The sequence below is a fragment of the Choloepus didactylus genome, chromosome 22, assembly GCF_015220235.1.
Source record: "Choloepus didactylus isolate mChoDid1 chromosome 22, mChoDid1.pri, whole genome shotgun sequence".
In the NCBI taxonomy this organism is placed as follows: Eukaryota; Metazoa; Chordata; class Mammalia; order Pilosa; family Megalonychidae; genus Choloepus; species Choloepus didactylus.
Genome location: NC_051328.1, coordinates 43,523,307 through 43,545,694, shown reverse-complemented (window position 1 = coordinate 43,545,694; position 22,388 = coordinate 43,523,307). Strand labels below are relative to the sequence as shown.

Genomic DNA, 22,388 nt, shown 5'->3' with positions numbered 1-22,388 from the left:
CCCCTCAGGCACGGGTTCGACGAGTGGTTTGGATCCCCCAACTGCCACTTCGGGCCTTACGACAACCGGGCCAGGCCCAACATTCCCGTGTACAGGGACTGGGAGATGGTCGGCAGGTAACCCGCGCCCCGCCCCGCCCCAAGCTCCGCCCCGAGCGCCGCCCATGCATTTGCCACGCCCCACCTGAGCTCCGCCCCATGCATTGCCACGCCCTACCTTCACCCCGCCCCATGCATTGCCCCACCCCACTCGAGCTCGCCCCATGCATTGCCATGCCCCACCCGAGCTCCACCCCTCGCCTTCGCCCCGCCCCATGCATTGCCACGCCCCACCCGAGCTCCACCCCTCGCCTTCGCCCCGCCCCATGCATTGCCACGCCCCACCTGAGCTCCACCCCTCGCCTTCACCCCGCCCCATGCATTGCCACGCCCCACCTGAGCTCCACCCCTCGCCTTCACTCCGCCCCGTGCATTGCCACGCCCCACCTTCACCCCGCCCCATGCATTGCCCCACCCCACTCGAGCTCGCCCCATGCATTGCCACGCCCCACCCGAGCTCCACCCCTCACCTTCGCCCCGCCCCATGCATTGCCACGCCCCACCTGAGCTCCACCCCTCGCCTTCGCCCCGCCCCGTGCATTGCCACGCCCCACCCGAGCTCCACCCCTCGCCTTCGCCCCGCCCCGTGCATTGCCACGCCCCACCCGAGCTCCGCCCCTCGCCTTCGCCCTGTCGCGCTGCTGGGCAGGTGGTTCTTCCTGCAGGCGCTGGCCACGTCTGCACCTTTGTAAGGTCGGGGTCTCTCTGGAACTGTGCTGAGAGCCGGGGGCCCCAGGCCGCACCCCCGACTCTAGGCTCCTCCCTGGTTCTCCGCGGGGAGACACACTCCTGTCTCTCTTCCTTGCTCCCTCCTCCTCCCTCCCTCCTTCCCTGGGTTGGCAGAGCCTCTCCTGACACATCGGTGGACACAAGGCCGAGTCCTGGCCTTGCCCTGTTTCCCTTATGGTGGCAGTGCTCTTGAGACGTAACTCACCCGCCATACAACCCCCCTCCCCGCTTAAACCGAGTGCTCTGGTGGTCCTCGGGGCCCTCGGGGCTGTACAGCCCTCCCCACAGTCAGCTCTCAGATGCCGTCACCCCGTAAAGGGGCCCGGTGCCCGTTGGCCGCCCGCCCTGCCTAGCTGCCCCCCAAGGGCCGTAGCGGGGGAACACCTGGTCAGCCCCCCTCACCGAGACAGGACGGGGCCCCCCGGGAGCAGCGCCTCCAGGCCAGGGCGTCCCGGGGATCGGCCCTTCCCGCCTTCTGTGAAGTGAGACCAAGACTGCCGGGAGGTCGGAGACGAGGGGCTTCTGCCCCAGTTCTGGTTTCCATCAACTCTGTGCTGTTTTCAGATATTACGAAGAATTTCCAATTAACCTGAAGACGGGGGAAGCCAACCTCACCCAGATCTACCTAGAGGTGGGCCGTGACGGGGCCGGGCGGCACTGTCCAGGGCGGGGAAGGGCTGTCCCCGGGGCCAGGCCGCGGTGACCTCTGCCCTCTTGCAGGAAGCCCTGGACTTCATCAAGAGGCAGCACTCACGCCAGCGCCCCTTCTTTCTGTACTGGGCCATCGACGCCACGCACGCACCTGTCTACGCCTCCCTACCGTTCCTGGGGAGCAGCCAGCGGGGGCGGTGAGTCCTTCGGCTGCACTTGGCTGCCCTCAGGGACAGGGTCTTGGGGACAGGGTCTCGGGGACTGGGTCTCGGGGACGGGCCTCGGGGATGGGGCTTGGGGACAGGGTCTCGGGGACGGGCCTCGGGGACAGGCCTCAGGGACGGGCCTCGGCACTGTCACCTGCCTCCTCAGCCCGGGGTGTGTGGGGGCGGGGCGGGTCTGCCGGCTCCAGCCTCGTCACCTCCACTGACTGGGACTGGCCTCCCTGCCTTGGTGGCGTGGGCAGCCCCCCTCAGGCTGACACACGAACTCCACGTCTTCTGTAGGTACGGGGATGCCGTCCGGGAGATTGATGACAGCGTTGGGAAAATCCTGATGCTGCTCCAGGACCTGGGCCTTGGAGAGAACACATTTGTTTTTTTCACCTCTGATAACGGGGCTGCCCTCATCTCCGCTCCCAAACAAGGCAGGTGTCCGGTTATTTCCCCCAGTGTCTGCATCAACAAGTAAGGCTGTGTCCGGGACGCTGGAACTGGCTGAGACCCACCGAGACCCGCCGGCCGGCCTGCTCCTCCACAGAGCTCCATCCGGGGGGGAAGGACGACCCTTCCAAGGAGCTCAGAGCACGTCCCCGAGGGCCTGGGCACAGCCCCCAGGAGGTGGTGGAGGGTGGGGATGGGGCAAGGGACAGGCGGGGGGCCGGGCGGCTGTCTGTGCTGAGCCAGCCGGGCCCACTCAGCCCTGACCAGGGGCACCGCCACCCAGGGCCCCCCAGGGTGCTTGCAGTTGGGGGGTGGGGTTCACGCCCAGAGGGGCCAGTGGGTGACGTGCTCCCTCCCTGCAGGCGGCAGCAATGGCCCCTTTCTGTGCGGGAAGGAGACCACGTTTGAAGGCGGGATGCGGGAGCCTGCCATTGCCTGGTGGCCGGGACGTGTCCCCGCAGGCCAGGTACGGCGCTCGTCTGCCCGGCACGGCTGGGGCTGGGCTGTGTTTCCGTTTGCTCAATCTGCCAGAACGCGATATACCAGAAATGGTTTGGCTTTTTCAGTGGGGATTTATTAGGTTACAAATTACAATTCTAGGGCTGTTCTGATTTGCTAGAGCTGCTGTTATGCAAAATACCAGAAACAGATTGGCTTTTTTAAAGGGGATTTATTAGGTTACAAGTTTACAGTTCTGAGGTTATAAAAGCATATATTAAAGGGGATTTATTAGGTTACAAGTTTACAGTTCTGAGGTTATATAAGGCATTGACAAGAGGACACCTTCGCTAAAGAACGGCAGATGGCGTCCGGAACACCTCTGTCAGCCGGGAAGGCACGTGGCTGGCGTCTGCTGGTCCTTTGCTCTCGGGTTGTGTTTCAAAATGGCTTTCTCCAAAAAGTCTCTGGGCTTCTGTCTCTTAGCTTCTCTCAGCTCTCTGCTTGGTTCTCCCAGGGTGTTTCTCTCTAAGCATCTGGGAGTCCTCTGTTAGCTTCTCTGGGTAAACTCGGGGCTTCATCTCTTAGCTTAGATCTCCAAACATCCTCCGTCTGTGTCTCCAAGCATCTCTAAGCCCCTCTGTCGGCTCCTGCTCCTGTCTCTCTTCTCGAGCCTCTTAGAGGACTCCAGCGATCTAATCCAGACCCACCCTGAGTGGGCGAGGCCACACCTCCATGGGAATAACCTAATCAAAGGTTTCGCCCACGGTTGGTTGGATCACATCTCCGTGGAAACACTCAATCAAAAGGTTCCACCCAACAAGATTGGATTAAAAGATCAGGTCTCTTCTGGGGTCCATAACAGTTTCAAACCAGCACAAGGACCATGAAAAAAATGTCCAAATTAAGGCATCAACAAAAAGGTACCTTCTCTGAGGAGAGGCTGCTGGCTTCCGGGGCTCCTCCGTCCCATGGGAAGGGCAGGGAACCGTGTTCAGGCCTCAGCTGCAGGGGGTTGTGGAGCCTGTGGGGTGTGGGGTCCTCTGTCCATCTGCTCCAGTTCACAGCCCACCCGGCGTCCTGCTGCACCACCTCGGGCCGGGAGAGGCACCGGCAGGGGCATGTTCCCCCCGGGCAGAGTGGGGCTGGGGGCTGGCTCCTGACCCCCTGTGCCCCTCCCTGTGGGCGTCAGGGGGCCGGGCCCTCCTCGGCTGGGCTTCTAAGGCGTGTGCAGGTCACACGTGACGGGCACCTGGGTCCACCCAGCACAGAAGTTTCCTGGGATCCAGGGAGGCTGGGGAGGGGCAGAGACTGTGTGGGGGCATGTGCCTGTGTGCACAGTGTGTGTGCCTGTGTGCAGCTTGTGTGCACAGTGTGTTCCCTTGTGCAGCGTGTGCCCACGTACAGTGCGTGTGCACAGTGTGTGTGCCCATGTACAGTGCATATGCCCGTGTGCAGCATGTGTGCCTTTGCAGTACATGTGTCCATGTGCAGTGCTTGTTTGCACAGTATGTGCCCGTGTGCAGCATGTGCCCACGTACAGTGTATGTGTGTGGTGCGTGTGCCTGTGTGCAGCATGTATGCACCCAGCCCCAGGCGCCGAGCGGTGAGCCTCCTGTGCTTTTCAGGTGAGCCGCCAGCTGGGCAGCGTGATGGATCTCTTCACCACCAGCCTGGCCCTCGCAGGCCTGCAGCCGCCCGGTGACAGGGAGATCGATGGCCTGGACCTTCTGCCCGTCCTCCTGCAGGGCCAGCTGATCGACAGGTGGGTGACGGGACGCCTTCCACCCCCCCGCAGGGCGAGGGGGAGGCCGGGGGTGGCGAGGGGCATCTCCAACACGCCCACTGGGACCAGCCCTGGGATGGTGGGCTGGCCGGGGGGGGCCAGGAGGAGGCAGGGCAAGGGGGAGGCCAGGAGGAGGCAGCCCCCCCAGGTGGGGGGTGGCCTCAGGTGGGGCAGGGCTGCTCTCCTGCAGGTGCCCCTGCAGCTGAGGGGGGCAAACTCGCAGGGCACTGGGACCCCTGGCCTGGGCATCAGCCTCCTTGGCGTCTCCAAGTCACGTTTGCATTTTTGATCCACGACGCTCGTGCTTTGGGCTGGGCCGTCCATCCTCTAAGTGACCCTGTACTCGGGCTTAGGAGAAAGCCCCCGGCCCCGGGAGCTGGAGCCCTGCCCCGCCCACCCCGCTTCCCTGTCTGAGTCGTGTCTTTCCTGTGTGACGGCGAGACCACGCTGTCATTTTGCCTGCGTGGAAAATGAGTGTCCTGGGTGCTGGGAGTGGCCGTGAACTCTAAGGACTTTGATAAGAGAGAGGGGAGGAACCTGCTGTCCTTGGTGGGGCAGCCTCGGGGGTCTCGGGACTGACCCTTCCTCCCACCCCCGACAGGCCCATATTCTATTACCGCGGCAACACGCTGATGGCCGTCACTATCGGGCAGTACAAGGCGCACTTCTGGACCTGGACCAACTCCTGGGAGGAGTTCAGACAGGTGACGTCTCTGGGGCCGCCTTACCTGGGAGGAGAGGGACGGGTGATGATGCTCGGGCCGCGGCATGCGGGTGCCCCCTCTGCAGACCCAGGAGGAAGCGGGCTCCTGAGTGGCTGGAGCGGAAGCTGGTGAGGGGCCCCGACAGGCAGGGCGCTCGGCACAGGGCTGTCGTGATGGGCCCCTCCCCTGCTGTCCCCCTCGCTGTGTGACCCCCCCTGTGTCACACCCGCCCTCCTGCCCGGACAGCAGTGGGGTGCAGGGCACAGCGGGCCTGGGACGTGGGGGCCCTGTGGGGCCGCTGAGGGCCGCGGGGTCCTGGTGCCCATCTCTGCCTGGCTGTCACCTGACCCCAGGAGGAGGGGTCAGGACGGCCCCTGGGGGCCCCACTCCCCGAGCTCCCCCTCCTCTCAGCCCCCTGGGAACCTCAGGAGAGTGAGGCCCTCGATGGTGGGCACAGCCGCTGAGCAGGCCAGCCGGCCCCTGCCACCCCAGGCACTGCCCCCAGTCCCGTGTCACCCGCACCAGGCCCACCCCGGCTCCCTTTCTCCCACGAGGTGCTCTGCAGCTTCAGCTCTGTCCTGGGCAAGCCGCCCGGGCCCAGGGGCTCCATGGCGCACCCCTGAGGGGACGAGAGCGTCTGAGTCCCCGAGGCCCCTCTTCCTGGCCACACGGCCTTGGGGGGGCATGTCCCCCACCGTGGGGTGCAGCGCCGCCTGGCAGGACAGCCGTGGGCATCTGTGCCCTGTCACCGCACAGGGGACGGTGATGACGCCGAGGCCTGTGGAGCCCCTGCTGCCCCCTCTCCACATCCCCCAGGCAGCCCCCCGGGCTCCGGCCTTCCCGTGCTGTCTTCAGGCAGCCTCCGGCAGGCCCCCCACCCTCTCCGGGCCCTTGCTGGCGTCTCAGCCGCCCCAGCCACTCCTGGGCACTTCGTGATGAGGGTCGATGCCCGGTGCCCTCTCCTCCCACCACAGCGCAGTCTGCCCTTTCGCCCACTCAGCAAACTGCCGTCGGGTGGAGGAAGGAGGAGCGCGCAGCCCCAGGCCCGGCTGGCGGAGGCAGGGGTGTCACCACGCACCCCCCAGCCGGGCGGACACAGACCCCGCTATGCGCGCGTTCGCCCCACGATGGTGGCTCACACTGGGCCTGGGAGGAGCCCACAGCCGGCACGGGGCGGGTCCCTGGCCACCTGCCTTGCTGACCTCTGTCCTCCCCTCTCCTGGCTTTCCGACCGTGGCCTGGGGGAGGAGGTGCCGGGTAGACGCGACCCCCAGGCACCCGCCGCCCCGGGAGAGACCCTGGACCCGAGCGGGGCTCAGTTAAACGGGGTACTTGGTTCGCATCCAAATCGTGGTTGGGTCTCCTGTCCAGCTGATGCTTCTCCGTTGCCTGCTCAGCATTTTTACGCTAAATGAGGTGTTTCTCCAGCTCTTAAGTCCCTATCTGTTCTCCAGCCTGCTTTCAGAAGGTCAAAAGTTCACCCTCTCTTTTTACCGGGTTTCGTATCAGTCATGGTTAGCCCCAAACAACCTATGTGGCAGCCCCTTATTTTTCCAGCCACTGATTCAGGAATCCACAGCTCAGTGTGGATAAATGGAATTTCCCAGGCTTCTGAGCATCGTGCTTATGGAAAAGCACAGCATTAGCCGCTCTGCTGAGCAGCTGTCCGCTGCGGACACACAGGGTGTTAGAGAACGGTGTGTCCGTCAGATTACACGGGGCCTCTGGCAGGGCTTCAGCACCGACCCGGTCCCGCTGCACACGCCGAGCATCGCTCTTCGTCACAGCCGCATCTCCAGGTGCTTGTAGATCTAGACTGGCCTCGGCAGCCTGGAGCCTCATCTTGTGCAGCTCTCCCTTTGGGGGTACTGTGTTTCCTTGAACATGTTAATCATGATTAATTCACAATTAATTAATTAATTCCTGGGTCATCTGTGGGCCTGTTTGTGTCGTCTGTGTTTTCTCTTGACATTCAGTCCTGCCGTCCTTTTCCCTGATCCAATGATTTTTGAACGGACGCTGGTCACCGTGACCATCGTCTTTTCCAAGCAGCTCTACCTGCTCTCTGCCAGGCAGGTGGGGGCTGGGAGTGAGCTCTCCTGAATGAGATCATGGGAGTCAGATGTGAGATTGGCCAAAATACTTAAAGGTGCCCCCCACCACCAAGAAAAAGGCACCAAAAAAGTGGGCAGGGGGGTTTGCACACGGCAGGGTTCCAGAGCTGCTCCGGGGCCATCATGGTTGGAAGGTCTCTCTCCCTCCCCCAATGGCTGTGGTGTCCCCCGAGCCCCTCCGTGCTCCTTGGTCGTTGAAGATTTATCGAGCATCTCCACACGCACCGAGCGCAGCAGGCGCCGCTGAGGACGAGCTGGGCGAGTGGCGCGTTGGCTCTGCCGCCGGGCGTGGGGGCCCAGGTGGGCACGGGCTGTGCACGGGGAGACACCCGGCCGCCACTCACCCTCCTGCCGCTGCCTTGCAGGGCGTCGACTTCTGCCCCGGGCAGAACGTCTCGGGAGTCACAACGCACACGCAGGAGGAGCACACATTGCTGCCGCTGGTTTTCCACCTGGGACGGGACCCGGGGGAGAGGTTCCCCCTCAGGTGAGCCCCCGCTGGGCCACAGCTCGTCCTAACGGAGCCGGTCCCAGAAGGAACATGCCCCTTGGGGACCGCAGAGTGTGGCTGCACTCCTGTGGGCCTTCAGACCCTCCCTCCACGCTCCTCCCACCGGGCGTCTCAAGGTGCCACCTCCCAGGCCCCCCAATGGGTTTCTTTTCTCATCACACACCCGGCCTGGGCCTGCTGCTCTCTGTGGGCGCCTCTGCACCCTGCCCCTACCCTCGCGGGTCTCTCCGCGTGGCCTGAGCAGCCTTCTGGATGGTGGAAAGGTGCAGGGCAGGGGTCCACGTGCAGGAAGGCTGACCCTGGGGCCCGGCAGGGACGTCGAGGCCAAGAGGGTAAAGAGCCTGGAGGGAGGGCTGGGGTGGAGGGTGGGTCCTGGGGGAGGGAAGGGGTGGGGGGCAGGGCCCCTCATCAGCCCCTCAGCCTCCTCCAGACCCGGTCAGCAGCCCTGGTGGCCGTCCCCTGAGGCACAGGTGCTGGCCGGCGTGAGGGGTGAAGAGAAACGGAGCAAGAGGGAGACACAGATGGGAGCCCCTCGGGGCCTGGCTCAGCTCGAGTCACCTCCGATGGCCGGTGGGGGCTGTGCCGGCCTCTCGGATCCTGGGTGTCTGTAAATGGGGCCACACGTCCTGCCCGTGTCCAGAGCCTCGGGGCCGTGCTGCTATGACCTGCGCTGTTGGCCTGTGACGCATCGCGGTGGCCCCGGGGAGGGTGGGGCGGGGGCAGCAGTGGAGGGTGGTGGGTGTGAAGCTTCATTTGCGAGGAAGGTGCCAATGCTCGGAGCAGACGAGCCAGCAGCCTGGACGGCAAGTCCAGTCTCTGCTGTACCCAGCTTCACTGTCCAGCACGTTCCGTCCCCCGGATAGTCCCCGGCCACCCCATTACGGTCTGCACCGCTGGTGCGGCTCAACCCGGCCGCCAGCTGGCTGTGAGTGCCAAGTCCGTGCCCTCTGGCTGCCCGGGTCCCCAGAGCATCGTCCACTCCCAGGGGGTCGTCTGGGCAGCTCCTGGGTTTGGGTGACGACGGGCAGAGCCGCTATGAGCACGGGCATGCAGGTGTCCCCTTCCCTTAGGAGTGGGCGTCCAGTGCGTCACTTGGCAAGAGGCTGCCCGGCGGCTCCCCAACGCGGCTGTGCCGTTTGGCAGCCCCCCCGTTGGAGGGTCCCCCATGAGGCTCTCTCGCCAGCGCTGGGCATCGCCAGGTTTATTTCAGGCTGACGGGTGTGAGGTGGCCTCTCGTTTGGTTTTTATTTGCATTTCCTTGACATCTTCCCGTGGGCCTGTTTGCTACCCGGGAGATGACCTCTGGCGGTAGCGCCACCCCAGCTTTGTGATGGCGCCGTGTCCACGCTAGCAACTACATGTCAGCTACAGCAGGTGACTTAGAGCCATTTAAATCAAATGTTAAAAGTCCTTTCGTTAGAGGTTTTCCAGTTTCTGCAGAGACAAGTGCCTGTCGGGTTTGAAGTGCTTTCTGCTGCACGGAGAGCTGCAGGGGGCAGGGGGCAGGGGCCCAAACCAGAGCCCTTGCCCCCTCTTTTTTCGCAGACCTGTCACCGCTCGGGCCTTACAGTCACTCAAGTGCCACCCTGGCAGGGACGGAGCAGGAGCCGAGCCGCCCCGACTCCCACTCCCCTGCCCCGCGGCCTGCTGCTGGGCCTCCCCTCAGAGCGCGTGGACGCGGCCCCTCTCTGGCTGCTGGCAGCAGGCACCTGTCTGAGGGAGCCCGGGTCAGCGGGCAGGGGTCTTCTCACGCGTTCACTGCAGCCACTGCCGTCCTCAGCCCCCTCCCCAATAGTGACCCGCATCGCCCCTTTCCCGTCCTAGAAGGCCAAGCCCCCGCGACGCGCCCTCCGGGCTGGAGTCTGAGCGGCTGTGGCCACTCTGTCCCCGGGCGGCAGGGAAGCCACAGCCCCCGACCTGTGTCCCTCTCCTTCCAGCTTTGCCAGCGCCGAGTACCAGGAAGCCCTGCGCAGGCTCAGGCCCACCGTCCAGCAGCATCGGGACACCCTGGTGCCCGGACAGCCCCAGCTCAACGTGTGCAACCCGGCGGCCATGGTGAGCGGCCGGGCGGGGGCCCTGGGACGGGGAGGGGGTGCGGACACCTGTGGGAACTGTCTCCGGGCGCTGGGGCGGGCGCAGGTGGGGGTGTCGTCTGGGGGTGTCGGCTGCAGCAGCGCCTCCGCACCATGTGCTGCGCCCAAGGCGTGCCCGGCCCCCTCAGGAGCTGTTCACGTCAAACTCGGGCTCAGAACAGCCCACAGAAGCCGCTGTCACAATCTGATTGAGAAGCCGTTCCGGGTTCAGTACGAGAAAACCACCTAATTACACCACGATCGGAGGCAGCACCGTTGCGGAGGGGCCCAAGTGTGACCGACGTGCTTGTTCGAGGCACAGAGCCTAGGTCCGCAGGAGGGCTGCACCCCCGCCTCGGACACAGCCCTGTGGAGGGGACGAGCCCTGTGTGGCCATGGCTGTCCTGGGGCCATCAGCAGGGAGCAGGCAGACAGACAGCCCGATGCAGGGACAGGCTTCCAGAACCCCATGGGGGTCCACCCAGCTGCTAGCACCCGTGACATCCACCTTGGCCACCACCCTGTCCTGCCTGACCTGCTCGGTGAAGACAGGGACACCCCGTGTCCTTCCTGTGCCCCCACTTCAGCAGCTCCCCAGGCGCCCGGCCTCCTCTGTCCACACAGCGAGTCCTCCCCTCCCCCTGCCACAGGGTCCCCCAGGGCTGCACCGAGGCAGAGCGCTGGGCAAGGAGGAGCCCCTCCGGCTCGCGGGGGAAAGGGGTCGTCAGGGATTTATGGGTGTCAGACGCTGGTGCTCTGTGTGTAGGAGGAAAAGGCCTGAGCTCAGGGCCACTCCTGGGTCAGACTAAGGGGCCATGGTCCCTGCTCCAGAGGCCGGCTTTGGGGCCCCCGGGGCCGTGGGGGCTGCAGCCCGGGAGAGGTCTGGGGTGTGGTGGGAGGTGGCGTGTGTGAGAAAGCGCAGTGGGTGCTGGGAAAATGCCCCCCAGGCACGGACTGCCGGGGCGGGGCCCAGGGGAGCAGGCATGGGAGCTGCCCGGGGAGGGGCTCTCGGGCTCCCGCTGCTCCGTGGCTGGTGCCTGTGGGGGGGGGGGCACTCTGGGGCCGGCGACCCCGACTGAAAACGGATTTGGAAGAACAGCAGGAAGTGGTCAGTGGCTGCTTGGGGGAGGCAGGGACTTACACATGTGCACGTCTGTGTGTGTGTGTACTGTACACATGTACAGTGTGTGTGTGTGTGTGTGTGTGTGTGTCTGTGCACTGAGGGACTTACACGTGTGCACGTCTGTGTGTGTGTGTACTGTACACATGTAGAGTGTGTGTGTGTGTGTGTGTGTCTGTGTGTCTGTGTGTCTGTGCACTGCATGTGCCCGTGAAGCCTCCGGTGCCCCCCGGCCTCTCTCCACACCCCTCCCCTGCCCTCGCTGATGCTCCCGTGGGGGGAAGTTTTCACCTGCGGGCTCTGCGGCAAGAGGGGAACGTGGCCTGTCCCCGCCCTTAGCCGTGGCCGTCTGTCCCAGCTGCCCATCCGACCCCGGCCCTCCCCAGACCCACCGAATCCCCCATAGGCTCCAGAATCTGCACGAAAGGTCCAAAAGAGCCCCCTTCCCCTGCTCAGCCTCGAGAGCCCCTCTCGGCACAGAGCGAGCCATGCGGACAACTCAGGCCCCTGACATACAGGCTTTGGCTCAGTCCTGTGGGTCGCCGGGAGTTTGTCTGTCTGCTCGGGGTGGGAGTGGGGCAGGTGCAGTTCCAGTGGCTTGACTGGCTGCCTCAGTGGGTAGTTCAGAAGAGGAAACTGAGGAGGGTTCAGAGAGCAAGGAGGGCTCGGGTTTGGGGCTCTGAGGGGTCCCAGGACTTGCTCTCGGTGGCTCTACCAGTGGGGAGCTAATCTGCGCCCACGGAGGAGGATGGCGGGCCTGGGGCCCCGGTCACGTGGGCTGGACAATGGGCCCCCAGTTCTCAGAAGCACGACGGGGACGTGCTGCACTGTTGGGGGGCCCCGCCCCAGTGGACGGAGGGGGGGCAGGGCGGGCAGAGGCCACAGCTGTGGCTTCACCCTGAAGCCCCTGTCTTGTCCTGGGGGTCGTGGCCCCATGGCCCAAATCCCCAGCAGGGGCAAAGCTGCCCTCCTCAGGGCCTGGAGGGAGGTGGGCTCTGACCCCGCGTGGGGCTGGGGGGCTGGAAGCGCCTCTAACGACCCGGTGTTCTCTCTCTCTGAATTCTCGTTTCCCAGAACTGGGCGCCCCCAGGCTGCGAGAAGCTGGGGAAGTGCCTGCTGCCCCCACCCTCTGTCCCCGAGAAGTGCTCCTGGCCCCACTAGCACCTGCAGGGACCTGGCCAGGCCCGGACGAGGCCACCACGGCAGCAGCAGGACCCGCTTGGAACCGGAGGTCACCCCCAGGCCCCCAGCCCCCCTGGCCCCCACTGCCTTAACCTGGGTCCAGCGCTCCTCGAGCCCAGGGCTGGAATTGCCATGGCCAGGGCAGCTCTGCCGCCTGTCCCCCAGCTCCCTGCCCTGTGGGCGGTCCTGCAGGGCCACCCCGTCCTCCCTCCAGCCCCCTCCCCCGGCAGGGTGTGATGGTGTGGGGGAGGCAGCGGGGTCTCTGGGCCCAGGTCCTCCCTGCCCACCACCCAGTGGGGACATGAGGGCGTCCCCCTCCTCCTTCCTCAGGATCCAGGCCCAGCCCTCGGAGCCCGCGCGCCCTCCCTCTCCCCACTCCACCCAGGCTGGCAGGACCCCAAAACCAGCCCAGGAGCCCCAGCGCCACACACGGACACTCCCCACCTGTGGCCGATGGAGAGTTGTCACAGGATGCTGGGATTTTCCGGCCAAAGCTGAATTGTTAGAAAATCAGGAAATTATGAAAAAAACCATTTTAGAATAAAATCACATGAGGCACTTTAGCACTGTGTGTTGGTTTGTTGAAAACTGAGGTTGCACTTCGGGGAACTTGCCCCAGGACCCCTGTGCCTGGTGGGCTGGCTCCCTCCTGCCGGAGCCCTCCCTCACCGCAGCCCCCAAAGGCTCCCTAAGGGACTGGCTGCGGGGTAGAGCCCCCCACCTGCCGCGCCCTCACCTCCCCCCCAACCCCTCGCAGGCCCCTCCTCTGCCTTCTGGGGGAGCCCGGCACCCCTGGCCTGTCCTTGCAGCAGTGGCCCAAGCACCCGGCTCCCCGCTCTCCTAGGACCCCCAGGGGCGGGGCGGCGCGTCGCCCCCGGCTCACAGCCCAGGGCTATGCGCTCAGGTTGGGGGGTGGGGGGCAGCGGCCGGGCCCGGAGGCCGCGCGCGGGGACACGTGGGCCGCTGGAGCCCCCACCCAGAGGGAGCACGGGCAGGACGACCAGGGGCGCACCTCCCGCCGCGCCCGCCCCGAGCCAAGGGCGCGGAAGGATCCGGGCGCAGCGCACGGCCGCGGGGCATCGCCCGGGAAAGCCGGGCCTGGTGCTGCGCGCGGCCGCGTTTCGTCAAGCCTGACCCGCCCGCCCGCCACGCGCGAACGTCCCTGAGGCGGGGATGCGTCTACACTGGCGGCGTGTCCCCGCCTCTTCAGCGGCACAAAAAGTATGGCGCGTCTCAAAACCCGCGGCACCTCACGTCTGCGAACTACGGTACTTCCTGAAGGCGGCGGCGGCCCCGCCCCCGGGAGCCCCCGCCCCCGCCCCCCAGGCTTCCCGCCCTTCCCTCCCGCGCAGGCGCCGAGCTCCGCCGGGGGTTTCCGCAGACGCGGTCCCGGCTCGCCCCCGCGAGGATGGCGGACTCGGAGCTGCAGCTGGTGGCGCGGCGGATCCGCAGCTTCCCCGACTTCCCCATCCCGGGCGTGCTGTTCAGGTGCGGAGGGCGGGCGGGCCACGAGGGGCCACGCGGACGGATGGGGCCAGGGGTGGGGGTCCCCGAGTCCGCGCACAGCGGGTCCCCCCGGGCCGGGAGCCTCAGGCCGCGCGAGCCCTTTGCCCTCTGCGGTGCTGTGCGCCCTTGCGGAACACGCTGCCCCTCTCTGTGCCTGGGTCCCGCGCAGCGCGGTGGGCGAGCTGACAGCAGCCAGCTCACGGCCTTGTCCTGGGCGGGGAACACGGGCAGCTTCTTGCCGCCTCCTGGGGTCACCAGGCCTGCCCTGTGTGCCCAGGGACATCTCGCCCCTCCTGAAGGACCCCGACTCCTTCCGCGCCTCCATCAGCCTCCTGGCGAACCACCTGAAGAAGACCCACGGCGGCAGGATCGACTACATCGCAGGCAAGCGTGCGTCCGTCTGTCCCGGTGGCGGTCAGAGCAGCCTGCCGCCCGCCTTCCGCCCCTCTGGGGCAGCACCTTGGGTCCCGAGGGCCCTGCGTGTCCAGAGGCCCCGGGTCCCTCCACTCAGGCCCCGCCACCCCACCCGCCGTCCCGCCTCCACTTCTGCTCTGTCTGGCGTGGGGCTGACCCACATTTCCCTTCCCTCGGCCAGTGTGGGCGGAAGGGCGGCCCCTCTGCTGGGAGGGGGTGTCCCTTGGGGGAACGGGGAGGCCTGGGCGTCCTCCCTGCTCACTTCTGCGTCCCCTCCAAGTCCCCTTTGTAAGCCCTGAAGCGGGTGGCAGGCCCCTCCGGCCCACCTCGGGGAGCCCTAGTGCTGGGTGGGCCCTGTCCCCCAGGTTCTCGGTCACACTGCCCCAGGGCTGGCGCACTGCCTGGCAAGCTTTGCCAGACTTTTGGCACTGCCAGCCGGGTTGGCGGTTTGTCCCTGGGGCAGGTCTGGCCTGAATCCACTAAGCTAAGCTCGTCTTGGTCCCAGTCTGCGAGCCTCGCGTGCTTGCTGCCTACCGGCCCTTTGCCAGACATGGGGGCCTGGGAGCTGCCCTCAGGTTGCCACTTCTTGGCTGGGAGGCAGCGGGGAGCTGGGAGCTCCAGTAGAGAGTCAAGGGAGGGGGAGGGTTTGCAGGAAGAGACCCAGAGAGGGTGAGGGGGAGAAGAACCAGGGGTCCCGGCTGTTGCCTCTCCAGGGGTGGGCGGGAGCACTATCCCCAGCACAGGCCCTGCCACCCCTGCTGCCCCAGGGGACACCTAGCTGCCAGGCACCAGCCATGGCCCAGACAGCCCCTCCTGCCTCCCTTGGGCTGCCCTGCAGATTCTTCCTGCAGGAAGTCCTCCCTGACTACACCCCCGGTCCTGAGCTTCCCATCACAGACAAACCACTTCGCAAGATGGCTGGTACCCACTGGCCACAGTCCCTTTATGAGAAGCTCCTTTAGAGAGTAACGAGCCACTGGATGTGTCTCCCATGCTCACTTAAGAGGTGGGGAAGCTGAGCTGGCAGGTGGCGTGCCCGAGCCACACAGCAGGCTCCATCTGGGCCCTGCCCTGGGCCGCTTGCTCCTGGCTCCCAGCAGTCCCTGCAGGACTCACCTTTTTAGAAGCCAACAAGGCCAGGGGCCCCTTGGAATCAGGGCACCCAGCTGTCATGGTCTAGCCATGGCTACGGGAGAGCCCCTTTTGTCGGGCTGTACAGCTGCTGCCTGACATCCCAGCTTCCACCCAACAGGCCTGGACTCCCGCGGCTTCCTCTTCGGCCCCTCCCTGGCCCAGGAGCTCGGCCTGGGCTGCGTGCTCATCCGGAAGCGGGGGAAGCTGCCGGGCCCCACGCTGTCCGCCTCCTATGCCCTGGAGTACGGAAAGGTGAGGGGCAGGCAGGGCAGGGCCTGTGACCAGCAGCTGGTGGGGAGCGGACCCTCCCTCACAAGGAAGGTCTGGGGGCTGAGTGGAGTTGGCGTGGCCAGGCTGGCCCAGTGAGCAGCAAGAGGAACCTGATGTCCACTTTCCACCCACAGGCTGAGCTGGAAATCCAGAGCGATGCCCTGGAGCCGGGGCAGAAGGTGGTGGTCGTGGACGACCTGCTCGCCACAGGCGGTGAGGGGCGCTTGCTGGGGCAGGAGGCGGCACCTTGCTGGGCACGGGGTGGGCAGAGCCCCAGCACTCAAGTTTGCCAGTGCCTGGCCAGGTGGGAGCCTCGGTCACCATGACAACAGCCCCCCACCCCCACCCCCCCAGGAACCATGTGTGCCGCCTGTGAGCTGCTGGGCCAGCTGCAGGCCGAGGTGCTGGAGTGCGTGACCCTGGTGGAGCTGACCTTGCTAAAGGGGCGCGAGAAGCTGGCGCCCGTGCCCTTCTTCTCCCTCCTGCAGTATGAGTGACCACCACCTGCTGCAGCCCCCAGCCCCCGCCTGGAGGGGAAGCGGAGTCCCTGCCTCGGGCGGCTGCAGTGACCCACTTCCTGACCACCAGGGGACCTGGTTGCCCACCTGGGACTTTTTTAACCACTTGCACAAATTTCCAGTGACCACCTGGTCACCCAGGCTGGCGCTTCCTGAAAGTTCTAGAAGTGCCAAGGCCTGGAAGTGGTGACTCGGGGCTGGGCCAGGCCCAGACCACTGTAGATGCACTACACACTCAGAAACAGAACACAAATAAACAACTTTGCTATAAGTGCAGCCTCCTGTCATGTCTGGGTTGCCAACTGGACCTCCAGGCAGCGGGCACAGGGGATAGGTGTGGCCCCTCCAGGCAGGGAAGCTTGCCCCAAACCCCCCAGGCCACCACCTCACATGTGCTTCAAGCCGCCACCTCTGGCCCGGGGAAGGGATGCCAGGACCACACTGGGGCACACCTGCCCTCACCTGCAGCTCCTCCCTGGGCACTGACAGGGCAGGCAACCAGCTGTGGGAAGCAAACACAGCCAGGAAGAAGGCCCCTCTCCTGGCACATGGGGTGTCCTAGCAAACTACCACAAACACAGCAGCTTGGGAAGATTGATTTATTCTGTGACAGTCCTAAAACAAAGGTGTCGGCAGGACTGGTGCCTTCTTGAGGCTCTGGGAGGAAATCCCTTTTTCCCAAGGCCCACCTGCACCCCTCAGTTTGTCGCTCCTTCCTCCACCTTCCAGGCCAGGAGCAGTAACGGCTCTGACCTGCTTCTGTCATATCTCAGGGGACAACCCAGGCAACCCAGGGCACCCCCCACCAGGTCCTACCACCCCACTTGCAAGTCCCTTGTGCCAGGCAGAGCAGCCCAGGCTCCAGGGTTTAGCACATGCTGCCTCAGGGGGTCCATGTTTCTGCCGATTGCTCCCCCAGCCCGTTCTCTCCAAGCCCCCAGTGGGAGCTGGGACCCAGTCCCATCAAGCAGCAGTGGAGACCACAGCCACCCACAGGACCCAGTTTAATGTCAACTTGCTGATGAGAGCCCTGGGAGGCAGCCCCAATACCCACTCTGGCAGAGAGAGCCTCGGGCTGTGTGGTCTGGGCCCCGCGTCCTGCCTCCAACCCCCATGGGGCCCCGAAAAGGGAGAGCCAGGTGCGCCGCTTTCGAAAACAGGGAAGTCTGTGCCCAGGCCAGCAAGCCTCCTTCCCGGATGTGTCTGTGCAGCGGCAGCCATGCTCACAGCCCCTCCTCGGCACGGGCAAGCTGGGCCAGCCGGGTGTTGACAACCGCGAGGTCAGCAGCTTTGTCCAGCTTCACGTAGGTGTCGGTGCGGATGCGGTGGAGGCTAAGCCAGTCGGGGAGCAGCTCGGAGAGGAGGCGCAGATGCTTCTCCATCTCACCTGCAGAGAGAAGAGTGAGGGCCGGGGCTGACTCCCCAATACCCTGACGTGGCAGCACAGGTGGAGCCCAACACCCCAACAACACAGGCCGAGAAGGACAGGGGCACAGACTCAGAGGTCAAGGGGAGTTGTGAGCTCGGCCAGGGGACCCGCATCCCCAGTCCCGCCTGCAGGGTGGGCAGGATGACCCTGCCAGCTTCCTCGGGTCCAGGGCCTGCTGGGCAGCCCTGGCTCTCCCAACCCCTCATGCGTGGGCCCTGGGGCCAGCCCCCACCCCAGCCCTTGCCCTGAGCCAGGCTGAGAGCCAACAAGGTACAGTGTCAGCGCTGGCCTTGCCAAGGAGATGGCATTTCAGGGAGTCCTGGAAGGGCAGGGGCATCCCTGGCCTCGGACAGCCAGCGGTGGGAGATGCCCCACAGCCTGGTGGCCAGGGAATCAGACGGTGTCGGGCTGCAGAGCCGCTTGGCCCTGGGGAACTGGTTCTGTGACCACTGGGGAACTAGACCTGGCCAGTGTTTGAAAAGCCCCCAGGGGAAGCAGTATGGCCCAGGCTGTACCCGCAGCCCAGTGCATGCAGCAGGCGCTCAATGCATGCCCCCTCCCGGAACTACCAGATGCAGTCACCCTCAGCAGGAGCCCAGGGGTCAGCCCAGGGTGCGTACTGGTGCTCATGGAGGCGCGGCAGCTGCCCACCATCCGGGCACAGGCCACCTCCAGGGGCAGTGCCGGCTTCCGCTCAGACACGAAGACACTGCGCAGCACGCGGGCCAGCTCGGGAAGTTGCTCCAGCTGCTGCAGCCGCTGCTCCTGCTCTGGACGCCGCGTCATCTGCGCCAGCTGCTTCTGTGCTTCCTTGGCCCGGACCTGGGGGTAACGGGACGGCTCAGAGGGCAGGCTGGGCCCCCCGGTCCTGGCACATTGCCCCAGGACCCCTGCACACACTCTCCCACTGGGGTCATGCAGACTCACCCGCTCCAGCAGGGCCTGGGACACCCCCTTCAGGGCGCCAGGCAGGGGGGCTGGTGGAGTGGGGCTGGGCGTGGGGGGCCCGGGGCTGCTGGGCTCAGCTGTGCGCAGGGCCAGATCACTCAGGGCCTTCTCCATCTGCGGGACGGGTGGAGGCAGGTCACATGGCAGCGGGTGGACCACCCGGGGCCCTGCCTGTGTCGTGAGGAGGCGGGCCGCGTCAGGGTCCACTGGGAGGTGCCCCCAGAGCTCCCACCGTACCCCGGCCTCACCTTGGGAGACATCAGGCCGCGGGCTCGTGCCAACACCTCCTGGGCTGTGGTCAGCTTCTCGGTGCTGGGCGGCTGGGGCAGCTCGGCCGGCTCAATATCTGGCACCTCGTCCACGTTGAAACATGGGTGCCAGCGGGTCAGTTGGTCCTCAGGCACCACCATGGGGGGCGTCAGGGCAGCTAGGAAAGCCTGCAGGAGCAGGGGAGAGAGAAGGGGCCCCATCGGTGACCCTGGGCACGGTTCTCAGCCTCCCCTGCTGTGTGGCCTCAGGCAAGGCACTGAACCCGTTCCCCAGGTGCTCAGCCACCCCGAGTCCACGCATCACCTGGCACGGTCACCAGGGCCTGAGTGCCACAGCTCAGCTCAGGAAGGGCAGAGGTCAAGGATCAGGGGGCAGGCAGACCCGCCATCAGCTGGGAACTGGGAGCCAGGGCTCCCCACCAGCTCAGGCTCCCCACCAGCGTGCCCAAGGAGCCCTGCTGCTCAGGGGCACGGACAGCTCGCTCGGCCTCTCTGGGCCTGTGTCCTGCTCAGGAAGACGATCCCCTTGTAGGGTCACTGTGCAGCCTGCTGCAGACGACAACGCAAGAGCTCCAAGCGCAACCTGGCTACAGACACTGCAGCAGCTGCCCTGCGGGGACATGGCCCTGCTGAGCTCAGGCCCCCGCAGCCCCTGCAGCCTGCTCACCCTGTGATGCTCCCTGACCCGCTCCACCAGGTTCTGGCTGAAGACATGCCGCCGCTGCAGCAGACGCGACGCTGTGAGCTGGGGGCCCGCACCACCTGCCTCTGCGGGGAGAGTCCAGGCCTGAGCCCCAGGGCTGCCCAGTCCCGGCACCCCACGCCCAGCGAGCTCAGACCAGGCCCCAGCAGCAGAGCGGCCTGGGTGGCTGAGGGCTGGTGGTTGAAGCCTGCTGTGGCCCAGCCTCGTGTCCACCCCCAGGGCTGTGCCGTGGGTGCAGGAGAGGACACCGAGGCCCGGCCAGGCCATCCCGCTCACCCTGCTCCAGCAGTGGCTCGATGGTGAGCTGGTAATCGGTCCTCTTGATGTCATCCTTGAAGGTGGGGACATTACGCTCCTGGCGGAAGCGGTAAGACGCAGGGTACACAGCTTTGATCTGGCCCACGTTGCGCTCCTCAAAGCGCCTGGGGATGAGGGTGCATGGGTCAGAAAGAGCTGGGCAGGGTGCCCAGCAGACCCCCAGGACAGGCTGCCCACCCATGCCCCCACTCACTTGCGCATCATGTCCTGGACGCCCCGCTTGACCTTGGCGAAGGTGGCAGTCTCGGCACGGTTGTAGAGCAAGCCCACGATGGTGTCCATGCTCCGGAACATCTCAGCCAACACCTGGTACTTGTAGGGCAGGATGAGGCCCGGGGGCCCGGGCTGGGCCAGGGCATGGAAGCGCTGGTAGGCAGGTGCCTTCTCGCCACTGCAAGACAGGGGGCCAGGCTTCGTAAGAAACCCTCTCCTGGGGTGCCCGAGTGCCCAGCCACCCCCCCTCTGCCAGCCCCTCCCCAACTCACCATGGCTCTGCCGGGTGCCCCTCGGCCACGCTCGACTCCCCAGCATCCTTCTTCTGAGCACTTGCCCTCAGCTCCTGGACCCGTACCCCCAGCTCCCGGGCCCGCTGGAGGCACGACTCGAGCTCAGAGACAGTGTCCTTTGAGGGGACCTGGGGCAGAGAGGGCTGTCAGCCAGCATGTTACCCCTCGTCACCCCCACTCGGCCCTCGGCTCACCCTCCCACCTGGTCCTCCTGGGCCGCCAGCCGGGGCTGTGGACTTGCAGACAGGGGAGCCTTCTTTCTCTTCTCTGGAAAGCTTGCTGGAGAGCCAGGGGCAGCCAGGCAGCTGGGGCTGGGGACCTGGGGGGGAAGGACCGAAAGGTGAGCTCTGCAGAACCTGGAGATCCTGCTTCCCGCGGTAACTGGAGTGCAGCCACCCAGGGCAAGGCCTTGAGGCATTTCTGTGGATGCGGGTCTGCCGGCCCCAGGGCCAATCGGAGGGCAGCTACGGAGCCGATGGCTCACCCAGCCCGCTCAGCTCTGCCTGTCCCTGGGATCGGGGAGGCAGACCTCGTCCCTCCCCTGCTCAAAACTGTCCAGTGGCTTCTCCCCATCTCACTGGGATCAGAGCCTGCAACACTGACATGACGACTGCGGGGCCTTCTCTGACTTCTGTGCGATGGTCCCCTGCTTTGTTCTCTCCCTGCTCCAGCCACACCGGCCTCCTCGCCGTTCCTTCAATTTGGGGCCAGTCCTGCCTGGGGCTTAGTTTCCTTTCCGTGCATCATCAGGTCAGTCTCCTCCCTCCCCTCCTGTTTCCCCGCGCTACCCTCCCTTCCACCGCCCCTCGCCCGGCCTCAGTTTCCCCAGCGCTCCTCCTCCATCTCCAACCCCCCCACCCCGTCCCCGTCCCCATTCCCCCGCGCCCCTCACCGCGTCGGCCGGCTCCGGGGCCCCGCGCTCGGGCGGCAGCCGCAGTCTCCTGCGGGCGGGAGGCGCGGGCCCGTCGCGCGCGGGGTCGGGGGCCGGGCGGGCGCGCTTGCGGCTGCCGCTCGGGGCAGGGGGCCGGGGCGCCGGGGGCCGGCTTGGCGGGGCTCGGGGTGCGCCAGGCCGGCTTGGCCCTTAGGAGCCCGGCTCGGGGGCCGCGAGGGCGGCGGCGCGCGAAGAAGTCTGTGACGCGGCGCTGCGCCATGGCGGGCCGAGGCGGCGGCGGCGCGGGCGGCGGACGGAAGTGCCTCCTGCGCGCCCCGCGCTTCCCGCCGCTTTTCGCGCCAGGCCAGGCCCCGCCCCCGGCCCCGCCCCCGCCGGGCCGAACCATCAGGCCGGAGGCGTGGGGGGGGGAGCCTTGGACGCGCCAGGGCGCATGCGTGCTGGGGCGGGCCGAACCATCAGGACGGAGACTACGGCGCGTCCGGGCGCATGCGCGCTGGGGTCGCGGTCTCGGGCCTCCTCGGCGCCTTGTCCGAGCACCCCGGGCCGCGGGCGTCCCCGTTTCGGAGAAGAGAGGCCCTAGGCCCGGGGTGGGGCGCGGGGTCCACAGGGTCGCCATAGGGAGTGGGGCAGGGGTCAGAGCTGGGCCAGGAACGCGCCTGGGGGAGCGCTGCCCCTGGGGGGAAGGAAGAGCGCGGGACTCGGGGCGGGTCGGGGCCCCACCTGGGGGACGCGCACCTAGAGGGGGAGCTGCGTGGGCGCCGCGCTCCAGCCCCGGAAGGCTGCCGCGAGGAGGAAGGGGCGCGTTCTCGGCGCAGCCTCCGCGGGGAACACGGGCTCCAAGCTCGTGTGGGTCGTGTGGAGGTGGGAGAACCCGGGAACGGGCCCGGCCCGGGGCGCCCTCCGGCCTGGGCGGCAGCGGTGCCCCGGGAGGAGGGAGCCGGGACCGCGCGCACCGGGGAAGGACGGCGTCAGGCGGGGCCCTTCCCTCGGCCGCGGGGTGGGCGCCTGCACGGCCGCCGGGCACACAGCTGGGGCATCCCCGGGGGCCGCGAGCCCGCGGAGACGGCCCGAAGGTTTGTCCTGGCCTGTGTGGCTCGCCGCCAGGTAAAAGGTGTTTCTTCCCCAGAACAGTGGTTGCGTTTGGGGCTTGGGACGGGAATTGACGGGGGAGAGGCAGGAGGGAACTTTCTGGGCTGGTGGAAATGGCATTAGGGTCACACAGGTGTCTGTATTTATTAAAACCTACTGCAGGGTACACTGAATATTTGGGCATTTCACTGCATGTCAATTTATCTAAAAAAAAACAATTATAAACAAATATTGAGTTCTACTCAGTGATGAACACACAGGAGTGTCGAGGGTGAGGTGTGCTGATGTCTGGCACTTTGAAATGGATCCAAAACGAAGACAGACG

At 66.1% G+C, this 22,388-nt stretch overlaps 3 protein-coding genes across 3 annotated transcripts; 2 read left to right on the top strand and 1 right to left on the bottom strand.

Annotated features, from left to right (window-relative positions):
* The first annotated feature begins 6 nt into the window (after nucleotides 1–6).
* Nucleotides 7–12,630, top strand: GALNS (galactosamine (N-acetyl)-6-sulfatase). The gene is made up of 11 exons (XM_037815767.1): nucleotides 7–116; nucleotides 1,392–1,458; nucleotides 1,548–1,675; nucleotides 1,985–2,124; nucleotides 2,503–2,606; nucleotides 4,207–4,343; nucleotides 4,966–5,068; nucleotides 7,548–7,669; nucleotides 9,631–9,748; nucleotides 11,960–12,116; nucleotides 12,398–12,630. The coding sequence occupies exons 1-10, from the start codon at nucleotides 106–108 to the stop codon at nucleotides 12,044–12,046; spliced, it is 1,017 nt and encodes a 338-aa protein (XP_037671695.1). The 5' UTR covers nucleotides 7–105; the 3' UTR covers nucleotides 12,047–12,116; nucleotides 12,398–12,630.
* A 794-nt stretch (nucleotides 12,631–13,424) lies between these two features.
* On the top strand, nucleotides 13,425–16,180 carry APRT (adenine phosphoribosyltransferase). The gene is made up of 5 exons (XM_037815779.1): nucleotides 13,425–13,555; nucleotides 13,851–13,957; nucleotides 15,240–15,373; nucleotides 15,526–15,604; nucleotides 15,746–16,180. Exons 1-5 carry the CDS (start codon nucleotides 13,476–13,478, stop codon nucleotides 15,886–15,888), a joined length of 543 nt encoding a protein of 180 aa, XP_037671707.1. The 5' UTR covers nucleotides 13,425–13,475; the 3' UTR covers nucleotides 15,889–16,180.
* Nucleotides 16,181–16,502: 322 nt separating this feature from the next.
* On the bottom strand, nucleotides 16,503–21,233 carry CDT1 (chromatin licensing and DNA replication factor 1). The gene is given in 11 exon segments (XM_037815766.1): nucleotides 16,503–17,296; nucleotides 17,959–18,160; nucleotides 18,266–18,400; nucleotides 18,535–18,723; nucleotides 19,223–19,323; nucleotides 19,535–19,680; nucleotides 19,770–19,967; nucleotides 20,062–20,210; nucleotides 20,285–20,401; nucleotides 20,975–21,103; nucleotides 21,105–21,233. Coding segments are annotated over 11 exon segments (1,659 nt in total). The 3' UTR covers nucleotides 16,503–17,132.
* Between the last annotated feature and the right edge of the window lie 1,155 nt (nucleotides 21,234–22,388).

Excerpts from the sequence above, each read along its gene's own strand:
- GALNS (XM_037815767.1), top strand. Across the intron at positions 5,069-7,547 it reads CCTGGGAGGAGTTCAGACAG|GGCGTCGACTTCTGCCCCGG; the intron begins GTGACGTCTCTG and ends GCTGCCTTGCAG. Across the intron at positions 9,749-11,959 it reads TGTGCAACCCGGCGGCCATG|AACTGGGCGCCCCCAGGCTG; the intron begins GTGAGCGGCCGG and ends CTCGTTTCCCAG.
- APRT (XM_037815779.1), top strand. The coding sequence starts at position 13,476 with ATGGCGGACTCGGAGCTGCAGCTGGTGGCGCGGCGGATCCGCAGCTTC. Across the intron at positions 13,556-13,850 it reads ATCCCGGGCGTGCTGTTCAG|GGACATCTCGCCCCTCCTGA; the intron begins GTGCGGAGGGCG and ends CTGTGTGCCCAG. Across the intron at positions 13,958-15,239 it reads CAGGATCGACTACATCGCAG|GCCTGGACTCCCGCGGCTTC; the intron begins GCAAGCGTGCGT and ends TCCACCCAACAG.